The 13,852-nt window shown below is 40.7% G+C and overlaps 1 protein-coding gene across 4 annotated transcripts in view; it reads right to left on the reverse strand.

Moving 5' to 3' along the window:
- brip1 (BRCA1 interacting helicase 1) overlaps positions 1-13,852 on the reverse strand; it is a 48,952-nt gene that overhangs the window by 6,072 nt on the left and 29,028 nt on the right. For 3 of the 4 annotated variants that reach the window (XM_054795103.1, XM_054795106.1, XM_054795104.1), the window contains 6 exons: positions 13,158-13,319; positions 9,533-9,692; positions 9,285-9,406; positions 6,365-6,477; positions 6,183-6,265; positions 5,834-6,070 (listed from right to left, as the gene is read on the reverse strand). In XM_054795103.1, coding sequence (XP_054651078.1) covers positions 5,834-6,070; positions 6,183-6,265; positions 6,365-6,477; positions 9,285-9,406; positions 9,533-9,692; positions 13,158-13,319 — 877 coding nt within the window. Of the gene's footprint in view, positions 1-4,542; positions 4,849-5,833; positions 6,071-6,182; positions 6,266-6,364; positions 6,478-9,284; positions 9,407-9,532; positions 9,693-13,157; positions 13,320-13,852 lie in introns of those variants that run through there. The other variant, XM_054795105.1, reaches the window with a different exon arrangement.

The following is a 13,852-nucleotide window of genomic DNA, read 5'->3' on the forward strand; positions in this document are numbered from 1 at the left end:
GCTCCCCCAAGGAAGGCATTTCGTGTGCTGGTTGTACCAAATGGTAATGTTAAGGATAATGGTTTAATTTTATTTGAACATGCCTTCAAGTTACAATGGAATGCATCACATAGTTCAATTTGCACTTCCACATGCCCAAAAGGAGTAAGCTCATTTAGTCCTAACCCTCGTCCATTTTACATCAATTGAAATTCATTTCTTCACTTCCTGTATTCCAATGTAGTCTTTAGCAGTTCATACATTGGAAAATGATACAATTGAAAATGATAAGGTAATGTAACAAAGTAGTAATATAATTGTCAAGGTTTTTCCTCAATCATAATAAGTAATAATCACATAATTAGTATAATAATAAATAAATAATATTCAGTTTATATAAATAGACATAACTGAACTTAGTTATAATAGTACTGACAATGAACTCACAAGAATGAAGAGTAATGAGTATTGCAGTGACTAAACATAGGATTTTGTCCACAGTGGTTCAAGACTCTTCTTCCTTGTATTTTGCAAACATCAACTGTCTGCAATGTTTCTTGAAATCACTCATCTCGGTGCTTTGTTTGAGTTCCTTACTCAATCTGTTCCATAATTTCATTCCACATACTGAAATGCTGAGGGTTTTTAGCGTTGTTCTCGCATATAAGTGTTTTAAGTTTAGTTTTTTCCTGAGAGATCATATTTCACCTCTCTTGTTCAAGTGTTGAATGACATTTTTGGGTAGCAAGTTATTGTTTGCTTTATGCATAATTTTAGCTGTTTGAAAATTTACTGGATCAGCAAATTTTAATATTTGCGATTTTCATGCTCCGCAATGAGGGGAAAAAAATCCCATCGAGCACACAAAAAACCTTATCAGCCACCTAAAAATGCCAGCACCGTGGTGTTTGAAAAGTGTAAAAGGTTTACCAGAGAACTCTGTGGCGTCACACCAGCTGCTCGAAGCGTGTGCCCGAATACAGTGCACCTTGCTGGGCCACGCCAGGTGGCTCCCTCCGCTCTATACTCTGGTTCTCCTGACCTCCGTAGTGGCACACCGGCTGCTTGGAGCATGTGTCCAAATATAGTGCACTTTGCTGGGCCACAGCAGGTGGCTCCCTCCACTCTATACTCTATACTATATACTGGTTCTCGTGATAGTAGTGATGTGGTAGTAGTAATGTCATGATATTTGATTAGAAAAAATCAGCAGGTACAGTTGGTCAAATCAAATTTTTTTCCAATCCTTCTTACCGCCACGTGTGCACCAACTACAGTTAAATCTAAATTTGAAACAAGTAGATGTAAAAAAAGTTATTGGTTATCGATATATCAGTCTTGAGAAGCAGACAGTTATCGGTTTCGGTTTGAAAAAAATCTAACATTTAGTATTGAGACAATCAAGAAAGTATGAATTTAAAAAAAGGAAAAATGTATTGTTGCATGCCACCAAGTACATGGAACTGTGTCAAAGCATGTTGTATAAACACATGAAGATGATCACCCTTTCATTTGGGAAAAGTTGATAAATAATTCAGTCAATATGCACACAACACTCCAAATCTCCAAATGCCATGATTTACGGATGGAACAAGAGCGCCAAGGTTTAATATTTCAACAACAAAGGCGTAGTGGAAATGATCTCGCGCTCAATAAAGCTCAAACAAAGGTGAAGGAGATTTAATTCAAAGCAACAGTCCAACATCTGTCACACTACGGACCATACTGGAACCGGGCCAGCCAATCAACGCATCACACGGCACCCAACCCCCCAACACAACATGGATGGTGGGAAGCAGACCTCCACTCAACACAACCACACAATATGTGGTCACCACGGCAACGCAACAACCTCACCATGCCATTCATGACACGCCCGCACACCTTTTCATGCTTTACTTTCTCCCTTTCCAACATATAATTTTTATTACATTGCAATACATTACTACTACCACATCACTATTATCAGGAGAACCAGACTGTAGAGTGGAGGGAGCAACCTGCTGTGACCCAGCAAAGTACACTATATTCGGGCACACGCTCCGAGCAGCCGGTGTACCGCTACGGATGGCGTGGTCCAGCAAGGTGTACTGGTTTCGGGCACACGCTCCGAGCAGCCCGTGTGATGCCTGTGGGAAACCTTTTGTGCTTTTCAAACGCCACGGTTCTGGCGTTTCAGGTGGCTGATAAGATTTTGTGTGCTCCATGGGTTGTTTTTCCCTTCATAGCGGAGCATTTGGTACAACCAGCACACAAAATATCTTCCTCGGAAAGTGAATGTTTGTATACAAGTGAGCTCAGGAGAAGTTACGACAGGCTGTTAACGTCACAGGCAGGAGAAAAAAAGGAGCGCTTGATTTACTCACCCACACAGTACAGGTAATCTTGCCTCACTGGAATGTTTTTTTTAAATTATCAGCAAGTACATTATTTGAGCTATTTTTAATGTTATCGGATTTATCGGTATGACATCATAATTTCCTTATATATCGGTCCGATAATTATTAATTTTTGCACGTTTTTCACACTTAAATGTTTCAGATTGAACAAATTAAAATATTCGTGACAACACAACTGAACACAAAATGCAGTTTTTAAATTAAACATTTTATTATTAAGGTAGAAAAAAAATCCAAACCTACATGGCCCTGTGTGAAAACGTGATTGCCTCCTAAACCTTGCAACCACCCTTAACAGCAACGACTGCAATTAAGCGTTTGCGATAACTTGCAATGAGTCTCTTACAGCACTGTGGCCCACTCATCTTTGCACTATTGTTGTAATTCAGCCACATTGAAGGGTTTTCCAGGATAAAGCACCTTTGTAAGGTCACGCCACAGCATCGCCATAGGATTCAGGTCAGGACTTTGACTAGGCCACTCCAAAGTCTTCATTTTGTTTTCCTTCAGCCATTCAGAGGTGGACCTGCTGGTGTGTGGATCATTTGGATCATTGTCCTGCTGCAGAATCCAAGTTGGTTTCAGCTTGAGGTCACAACCAGATAGCTGGACATTCTCTTTCAGGATTTTTTTTGGTAGACAGCAGAATTCATGGTTCCATTTATCAAAGCAAGGCTTTCAGGTCTTTTGTGACCTCTTGGATGAGTTGTCACTGTGCTCTTGGGGTCATTTTGGTGGTTGGCCACTCCTGGGAAGGTTCAGAACTGTTCCATGTTTTGGTCATTTGTGGATACTGGCTCTCACTGTGGTTTGCTGGAGTGCCAAAGTATTAGAAATGGCTTTTTCCCCAGAGTGACAGATCACTATAAATCTCAGTTATGTTTTAACAGTGTGGCAATCACTTTTTCCACACACGGCCATGGAAGTTTGGATTTTTTTTTGTCCCTTAATAATAAAAAGTTTCATTTCATTGTTCAGTGTGTTGCGTAATATTTAAATTTCTTTGATGATCTAAAACATTTAAGTGTGACAAAAAAATAACAAATTAGGAAGGGGACAAACACTTTTTCACAACATTGTAGGTCTTCTGTTAAACACACACCTCATTGTCAATACTTTATTCATGTCTATTTCATGCTAGAGAGCGCCATTTGGTGTCATGTGACCACATGACATTCTCCAAAGTCTTGTGTGAATCATTCAGATGTTTTCATGTCAAAGGTTCAGACGGGTATGTACATGTGTCTTCTTGCAGGCACTGCAGGATCTCAATCCATGACAGAAAAGTGTCTTACTAATGCTTTTCTTGCTGACTGTGCTCCCAACTCCCTTGACATCATCAGTTGTCATTGTGGGCTGCTCTCTCACCTTTCTCCCAATCACCCTTACCACACAGGGTGAAATCTTGCATGGAGCTCCAGAGCCAGGGTAATTGACTGTTATCTTGGATTTCTTCCACTGATCAACAATTGCACCAAGAGCGCTCTCTTTCTCATCAAGCTTCTTCTTCATGCTCTTCTACTCCATTCCAGTCTTGTGCAGGTCTGCAATCTTGTTGATGCTCTTCTACTCCATTCCAGTCTTGTGCAGGTCTAAAATCTTGGCATCAGCTCTTTGGTGGTGGGGAGGTGTGAATGGTTTGTGTGACCATTTTGTGTGACCACATAATGAATTGAGAACAGGAGTACCTTCTTAAAAGGGACACAAGTCATTTGTGTGTTTCATGGATGTATAAGCGCTCTGTGGGGGTCACAATGCTTGCTGGCTGGCAGGGGATCAAATGCTTATTTCAGTCAAATATAAATTCATGTATAAACTACTTAATATTTTTTCTACATTTGTTTTAACAATCTTTCTCTGTGTGAAAACAAACTTAGCATAACAATGATGGACTGTTGATATCTTGGTAAAGCGGGAAACATACAAAAGCGGCAGGGGATCAATCATTTCCCCCACTCTACCTATAGAAATAAATAGATAGCTGTTTATATACACTCCTGACTTTAAGACCAGTTGAAAAGAATGTACATTTTGCACTGTTGGATCTTAAGGAGGTTCTAAGTAGAGCTTCAACATGCAAAAAGAAGAAATGGGAGTCAGACTGAAAAAAATTGAGAAAGCAATTTATTGCAAACAAGCATTAAAGTGAAATAGGCTGTAAATAAAATGTTGAAAAAAGGAGTCAGTCATGAGTAGCTGTGAGCCATTCTTGTTAATCAGCTGAAAAATGGGTTTGGGCATGCTTGATGCCAGTGTTTCCAGGAGGCTAGTGGGAATGTTGCTCCAGGTGGTGAAGATGGCTTCACGGAGGGCATCCACTGTGTTGAACTGATGTCCATTTTTGTAAACTTCCCTTGCCATCCATCCCCAAGTGTTCTCAGTTGGATTTAGATCAGGGGAACATGCAGGGTGGTCCAAAAGAGTGAGCTTATTCCTCTGGAAGAAGTCCTTTGTGAAGTGCAGCGTTGTCCTGTTGAAAAAGCCAGTCATTACCACACAGACAAGGGCCTTCAGTCATGAGGGATGCCCCCTGCAACATCTCCACATAGCCAGTTTCTGTTTGACGTCCCTTCACAACCTGAAGCTCCATTGTTCCATTGAAGGATCATGATGGCGCCCCCTCCACTGTGCCGCGTGGAAAACATTTAAGGTGGGATGTCCTTGTCATGCCAGTGACGTTGGAAGCCATCAGGACCATCATGCTTACATTTTTTTGTCATCAGAGAACAAAAGTTTCTTCACATTCCAATGTCCCATGTTTGGTGCTCTCCTGCAAATTCCAAATGCCCAATTTTGTGGCATTGATGAAGACCCCATTTTTTGTTCTTAAAAGTTTTCTCTGGTAGGTGCCGTCTGATAGTTATTGGACTGCACTCGGCACCAGTAACAACCTTCATTTGGGCTGAGGATGGTTTCGTGTCTTGACGGGCAGCCAATGGGATCCTCCGGCTCAGGGCCGGTGTGACATTTTTTGGGGGTCTATCACTTGACTTTTTTGTTTCATAACCCTCAGGATGATTGAAGAAGTTTCAAATGACTGTCTTACTGCGTCCAACCTCAGCAGCAATGGTGCGCTGCGAGAGGCCTTGCTTATGCAGCTCAACAATCCCACCGCGTTCAAAGAGAAAGTGCTTTTTTACCTTTACCATCAAGAAATCATGACAGTGTGAATACCTCGCACTAAATCACATTGAAGGCACATTTTTGCCAACATTTTGCCTTTTAAAGGCTTTATGGTTTTAAATGTTTGGTCAGCTGATGAACAGCCTATTTCACTTTAATGTTTGTTTGCAATAAATTGCTTTTTGTCTGGGAGTCCATTTCTTCTTTTTGCATTTTGAAACTCTACTCAGAACCTCCTTAAAATCCTACAGTGCAAAATGTAAATTCTTGAACTATTTCAACTGATCTTAAAATTTTTATCTGGAGTGTATAGTGGTAGTATAGATAGTCACCTGGTGATTCCAGTCCAGCTTTCATTGGTGTGTGAGATGAATCAAGGCGATCCAAGGGCTTCGGCAAAGCTGGTGAATCCTTTGTTATTGATGGGCTCCCTGGGGAGGAGACGGCAGAGAGCTGGCAGTCTGCATGGGACCACTTTTGTTGTGCCTGAGAGAAGGTTTCAAGGGAGTGCATGGCACCACTGAAGGTGTCATGATGGTAGACAAGCTGGCGGACCCATTTGGACAGACCTGAGAGTCACAATGCACATCACACTTTTCGTCATCATCTTATTTGAATTTGATACACTGTGCACTTTGTCGACAGAAATCAGGCATAGATGCCGAAAAAGGATGATTGTACCTGTGATGTACTTGTTGGGATTATTCTTGTAACGGTTATCCACTAGAATGAGGGCCCCCCAGTCATTTCTGTGACGAATACACCTGAAAGGAATGTGCAAAGGTACTGTAGGTTGAATTACATCTGGGATGAAATGAGGGGGACTAGACTTCAATGAAAATATATTGAATGACAAGATTTACCTTCCCAGGGCTTGGTTTAGAGCTCGGTAAGCCTGAATCTCATACCAGCGATGGCCTGGCAGAAGACCTCTGCTCTTGCAGTGCTGGTCATTGTACTTCATCTTCAGTTCAACCTGGAACACATCATTGCAGTACATTCCTTACTTTACATACGCTACCTTCCCAATGCAAATACTTGCAAGTCCATCAGTACACATTTCAACAGCCTTTTTGTTGTCAAAAGATGATTCATTGTGCACCTTTGAAGAACATTCACACAGATTTTTTACATTTAGATTCATATTACATCTGCGCCAAACTGATTCCATTATTTTTGTTGCCTCACATTGACACTCACCTGCTTCCACATTCATTTGGGACATGATGGCTATCTGATTAAAAATTCCCAAAAAACACACTTTTTGTTTCCGTAAATTCCACATTTTCAGTGACAACATTCCCATTGACAATGGTTGACATTGAAAAATGTACAGTTAATCCATGTGATAGGTATCGGCCGATCTCACTCATGAATGATCGGTATCAGAATTGGCAGCATAAAACCCTAATCGAAGCATCCCTACACATAAGCTAAGCAGTGTTACTTTACCTTACACAAAATGAAACCAACCGTGGTCTTAAACCCGGGTAGGGACAGAACCGTGGTGATGGCGTACTGCTCTACCCCTACTATGAAGGGCTTGAGGAGAATATCTCACAGATATTGCAGTTGCATGATGACAGGAAGTTGATAAAAATGCCAGGAATGCCTCCATCCCTTTCAATCCGTCAGTGCCGCCTGGTAGCAGCAGCATTTAAAAATGAACAAGTGAAAAGTTCAGCTGGCATCTGAGGGGTAGCCATGAACGGCAGGTGACTGAACAGAGCTGTAACTACTTGTGACAGGTACCATTTGTTTGCCCTAAGCCACCAAAGGGATGTGGCAGGTACAACATCACATGCAGCACACGGTGTCACTATGGCCTGTCAGTCACTGCAAATGAAAAACGTTCTGAGCAAGCACAGCTCACAGACGTTTTGAAAGAAGCTTACAGCAGTCTAGGCCTCACCAACACAGCGTGGCGACAATACTATCAACATTTCAGAAGAAGGCTGGCCGCATGCTGAGTGTGCAGTTGAAAATCCACTTCCAAACCTTCATCTCCTGCAAAAAGGCCAGTAGCCCAAAGGGATTATGTCATCTCAATGCAATCCTGACCCATTTTAGCATCCTGGCTGCTCACATACCTGGTCTGTGACACTGTCATCTTCCAATCTAACATGACAGGTAACATATGTGAAAAAGCCAATTCTGGCTTCAAGCTAATCTCCCAAAATGTGCAAGAAAGCACAAGCTAGAGGGCCCGAGTTAAAATGTCAAGAGATCACTCGCTTGCTTTGGCCTTGTCCTCTGGAGTAACCCGTTCATCCTGAAAAACATAGATTTGACTATTATAAGGCATGACTGTCAGCAGAGCATAGATTTCATCATGTGCGGGGCGGGGGGATGAAGGTGGTTGTCGGGCTCCATGTCGGTGTGAACGCCTCTGGCAGTTTGCGACATCTTGTGTGTGTCACTCAGATTGTTGCAGGCCTCGTCTGTTACTGAACGGAGCTGACATGGGAGCGACTCATTAGCATGCGTCCGTGCGCACGAGCGTCACCTTCAAAACATTTACACTTCCATCGCAGTCTTACTTGAAAATTCTACTTTTTAGTATCACAGTAGATTTTAAAGATGTTAATAACTTGATAAACTCACGTGCTTCAAAAGGAACAAGTGAAAAGAAGGTTATGGATAGGGGTGTCTCCCAGCTCATGGGACGAAACCATGCACAGGATTGGGTCCACAAGAACGAGACCAGATGAAATGAGATTTTAACATTAATTTTGTAATGGCCACATAGTTCCACAACTGGATCTAGAGATGCCCTTAAGCGTGTCACTATAAATCAGGAAGAAGAAAAGAAAACTTTCTGTCATCGTGTGCAATGTGAACATATACAGGTTATCTTTATATATCATACATCATCATCATCTATCTTAGTGTTCATCATGTCCTGGGTATTATATGGTAAGAACAAACGCAATGGGGGGCGTGTATTTAAGCAAGGCAGGTGCTGTGTGCCAGGGGATGGAAAGAGTGACGTCACATTCAAACCTGGGAGGCAAACTAATCAATGAACTAACATTTGCATTTTTTGACAGGATTACATTTTGCCTGTGGAGTACTGGGACACAGGAGTGGACGCCAGGTGGATTGTCAAGTGGATGCGTGTGTTCGTGAGTGGAACTGCAGCTTTAACTTCCTCTGTGTGAACTCTATATTGGATTGCCTTATTGGGGTGACTCGGAACATTTGGGTGAAAAATTGTGGGTCTTTAGTGTCATACGGGATTGAGTTTTTTATGTTTGATTCCTTTTGTTGGTGGGTGGGAAGTTCGAGGGAGGCTGGGGTGTTGATATTTTCAGTTTCAGTTTTCAGGCTGGGAACACCACAGTAGGTTGGATTGCAAGGTGGGCCTAAAGCACTTAATGTGCACTTCCAATAATAATGCCTTGTACACTGCTGTATTGTCATTCATAGTAGCCATGCCATAGTTCACAGCTTGACTGGCTTCTGGCTGTCTCATTCTCATGATACAGCTTTTCTCCAAATGAGAAATCTCGTCACATGAGGGAATTCTTTAATCATCTTTATTATGTGTGTGTGGTTTATTTGTTCATAGAACACACACAGAACGATGAACGACTCTGTTTCTGTTTCCTTTCTTTCTCCTAATAAGCACTGTGGGCCAAGTGTTGGCGTTCAACACAATGTGCGTTTTATGAATGAGTTAACTTTCACAGCCATTGTACAGGACGATCAATAATATTTATAATTGAAATCATACAAACGGCCAGAACAAATTCCACAATAGTTGTTCACGTCTCTGCCTACCTGGAGGTCTTTAATGTTGGGGAAGGGGATTCCAATGGTGACCACGGCTCTGGCATTGTCATCAGTGAAGTCGAGTCCTTCACTTACTTTCCCCCGACACACCGCCATCAGGAGAGCACCATCTGCTCATGCAAACAGGAGAAAGAGAGAAGCCAATTATTTTATGGAAGAAACATAAATATAAGTAGCATTAAAAAATATCCTACAGATGAAGAGAATTTATGAAGTCATGATGGAAATATTGTCACCTCTTTCCTCGCTGCATTTGATAGCACTGTAGTAGATCTGAAGTAGCTCATCAAAATCACCCTTCCCGCCACCACGAGGCTCGGTAATGACCGTTTTCTGTTGTTCCAGTTTCTTCCAGACACCCGTGATGGTCCATCGATCGCGCATCTTATCAAGCATCTGAGCAAACAAGTTCGTATCATCGCATACAGTAGCAAATGCAGACTGCTCATTGGCTGATCTTAAAAAGTGAAAATATATGCTGAAATTATGTCATTTTCTGTCATTCTGTCTGACATCTCATCTGACCACATGATGGTAAAGGCATAAAGGCTTTCTGTCTTTGACCATGTTTGGACTGTTGAACTGCGTCAGGAAGGCCTTACAATGCTAGGCTTGGACACAGTAATGGTAATGGTAATGGTTTAATTTTATTTGAACATGCATATAAGTAGTCATGGAATACATCACATAATACAAGTACGAGTAGGAAGAAGCAAAGCTTATTTAATCCTACCCCCCATCTGTTTCACATTTGTTGCTGTACATTTATTCACTTCCTGTATTTCATATGTGATCTTTTTAATACATATAAAAGTGATAAGGTAATGTAACAATTTGGTAATATAATTGTCAAGGTTTTTCCACAATAACAATAAATAGCAATCAATATAACAATAAATAAATAATAATCAATACAAATAAACATAACATAACAAATTCAAGACTATTCTTCCTTGTATTTTGCAAACATCACCTGCTTGTACCGTTTCTTGAAATCGCTCATCTTGGTGCTTTGAGTTCCTTGCTCAATCCGTTCCATAATTTGATTCCACATACTGAAATGCTGTAGGTTTTAGTGTTGTTCTCGCATATAAGTGTTTTAAGTTTAGTTTTACCCTTAGATCATATTTCTCCTCTCTTGTTGAAAAGTATTGTATGACATTTTTGGGTAATAGGTTATTGTTTGCTTTATGCATAATTGTATATGTTTGAAAATGTGCTAAATCAGAAAATTTTAATATTTGTGATTTTAGAAATAAAGGATTTGTATGTTCTCTATACGCGGCATTATGGATTATCCTATCTGCACATTTAGCGAGTGAAAATCACGTTTATAGTTATTACCCCATATCTCCACACAATAACAGATATGGTAATACCAGAGAACAGTAAAGAGTATGGAGTGATTTTTGTCAAGGAATTTGACATTTATTTGTTTTTCCTAAAGGGACAGGACTTATTTGTATGTTTCAATGACGGATAAAAGCTCTGTGGGGGTCACAATGCTTGCTTGTCGGTATGGGGATCCCATACTCATCCCATTCTCACTCACTCTCATTCCTCACTTAAATAGAAATGCATTCAAACAAAGAAAGGGTGAATACAAGTCCCAAAACACCACCCCTACTGTCAGACATGGAGGTGCAGGGTTTCTACGGACATTTTACACTTCAAAATTCCAGACTTTTTCCAGACTCAATAGATGTATATCATTAGAGCTGCAATAATGAATTGATCATTAATCGATTATCCAATTCATCGACAAGTATTTCTGTATGTGATTAATGTTTTTTTTAACTAAAAAATGTGTATATCCTCTGATTTCAGCCTCTCAAATGTGAATATTTTTAAATTTCCGTAGTCATCCCTGGAAGCAGAACTATTATCTATCTAATCTATTATCTACGGTAATTCCTTGGTTATGGTGGTTAATTGGTTCCAGACCCAACCACGATAAGTGAATTTACGCCCAGTAGGATTCAATATTAATAAAAGGAATATTTTCATAGTTAAAGCATAGAAAACCTGTTTATGACTTTCTAAATACAAGTTAACATTATTAGAGCTCTCTAGACATGAAATAACACCCCTATAGTCACTTTTACACTCCTAGTATTCTTTGTTTATATAACATTGTACAGGCTACGGGATCGCTGCAGGGACAAAAGCCGGCCGCCGCTAACATAGCAAGCTAGCGCGCTAACAAGCTAGACTCTCCAATTTACTTATTCTAAACTTACGAAAGTATTTCAAATGGTGTGAGGAAAAAGGACAAAGAAGACAAAAACCTACCACTTCCTCACAGAATGCGGAGAGAACCTTTTTTTTTTCATTCGATCTTAGCCATGGCATGCCCGTCTCAGCCATGGCATGTCGGCTCCGCTCTGCTAGCTCAGCAGCCAGCATCCATGCAGTGTGAAAGGTAATGTAATCTAACGTCATGTCTCAACATTACTGATGCCTAGTGACCACAATACTACATATAACTTGTCTTTCAATAATAGGCCATAGTCACCCATGCAACAGCGATCATTTATTTATTAATTTATTTTCAAAAACCGCAATATACAGTCAAACCTGTCTATAGCGGCCACTAAAGGGAGACGGTAAAAGTGGCCGCTATAGGCAGGGGGCCGTTATAGACAGGTTGGTGGCCATTTTGAATGTTGACCAGTAGAGGGCACTGTGGAACTGCGGATAAAAATTGTAAAGAACTACTACTGTAGGTTAATAAACCGCTGTTAATAAAGCAATTAAAGTGCATCGGCGACGTGAGTCTCTCCTTCCCACAACAAGGGGCATTACAGTATTGACCAGTGCACATTGTCTCACACCAGGAAATAAACGGTGTCACTGTCTGCAACAAGCTCCAAAGAAGACGGCTTTTTTTTATGTCGAACAACTGACAGTTTGTGTGGATCTTGTGAATGATTGTGACTGAGCTAGGACTCAGTAATTAAAGTCTACACACATCGGCTTCATTTCATAAAAAACAAAACTTTTTCGTGCATGAAGCTTCTGCTTGAGTCGGCATTTTGGCCGCTATATGCGGTCAGATATTGACCAAGGGATACAAAATGGGTGGTCGCTGGCCGCGTTAGACAGGTGGCCGCTATACACAGGGTCTATAACACGTAAATTTTCTGCGGGGGATTTGTCAGTGGCTGCTATAGGCAGGTGGCCGTTCTATACAGGTGGCCGCTAAGACAGGTTTGACTGTAGTGAGGGAGAGATATTCAAACCACGATATAGCGAGGGAAGACGGTATTACAGTATCTATTAAAATTTTCACACACATCAGCTTTGACTTTTGAAAAAAAAAATTACATTTTTGCCTCTTTTCGGATATGTTGAGAGCCAAACCCATTACATGATTTATCAAAACAAGCTTCAGATGAATCGACAAAGAAAACAATCGTTAGTTGCAGCCCTCCATCCATCTATTTTCTATGCCGCTTATCCTCAATCGCTTTTACATTTGAATCTTATTTTATCCTTACTTTCAATGTTTAGCGCTTCCTCTCTTTACACTGCTTTATAAGGTTTATAATGTCATTATTTTAATTCCTATTTGCTTCTTGATATTTTTTTTAACACCCACCTTTCTTCTCACACAGGAAGTGAAATATTGTGTGTGTCAACATGTAAGTTATGGTGTGAATGAACAATCACTAACAGACATGGAGTAGGGGTAGGATGGAATAAGCTCTGCTTCTTCCGACTCATTTTCAGATACGTTGAGTTGTGCAATTACATAACAACATGATGTTCCTTGATGCAACTTGTTAAGCATGTCTGAAACAAATGAACCATACTATAACATAGCATTATTATTGCAGTATATGCTGACGCCATATTTACCTTGTAGGAAGGCAAAAAGCAGAGAACACCTTTGGCCACAACTTGACACACATGCAGGAGCAGCGCACCAACCTCATCTTGGAAGGCAAAGGTTTCAGCATGTTGAAAGGTGGCACACAGCTTCCTGCCCTGAGGCCCTTCACCAACAGTGCCAACCCAAACCTGCACAGACACACGTCAACAATGTAAGCATTCATCAAAATAGGTACCTTGGTGATAGTTGCTTGTGGATATACACTTAGGTATATGTGAACACTGACAGTATTCTTATGCTTTTTGAGTTTCCTCACAATTTCTTGCACTGATTGGCAGGTCTTTTGATGTTTTCGTCCTTGAAAGCTTTCTTGATGCTTCCAATACTAAGCTAATCTAAAGACTGGCATTCTCCGTTGTTAGTACAATCTGTGGCGTGTGGTCAGGAGAGGCACGTGAGGCTCTGATGAAAAACTTAAAAACAAATAATGATAACATAAAATATGAATATTTGTCCATTGAACTATATTATAAATGTATTTTCTGTATGATTTGTTTAACATTTTCTTTAGTAAAAATGGCTGAATTTCCAACAATTGCTGATCAAATACAGGGCCGCGTCTCTTCTCGGCTAAGTGCACAAGCCCAGCCTACTGTGTGAGTGCACTGAGCATGTGGCCAATAACATAATGTTGCAGAAACATTTATTATACACCATGACT

The sequence above is a fragment of the Dunckerocampus dactyliophorus genome, chromosome 12, assembly GCF_027744805.1.
Source record: "Dunckerocampus dactyliophorus isolate RoL2022-P2 chromosome 12, RoL_Ddac_1.1, whole genome shotgun sequence".
Classification (NCBI taxonomy): Eukaryota; Metazoa; Chordata; class Actinopteri; order Syngnathiformes; family Syngnathidae; genus Dunckerocampus; species Dunckerocampus dactyliophorus.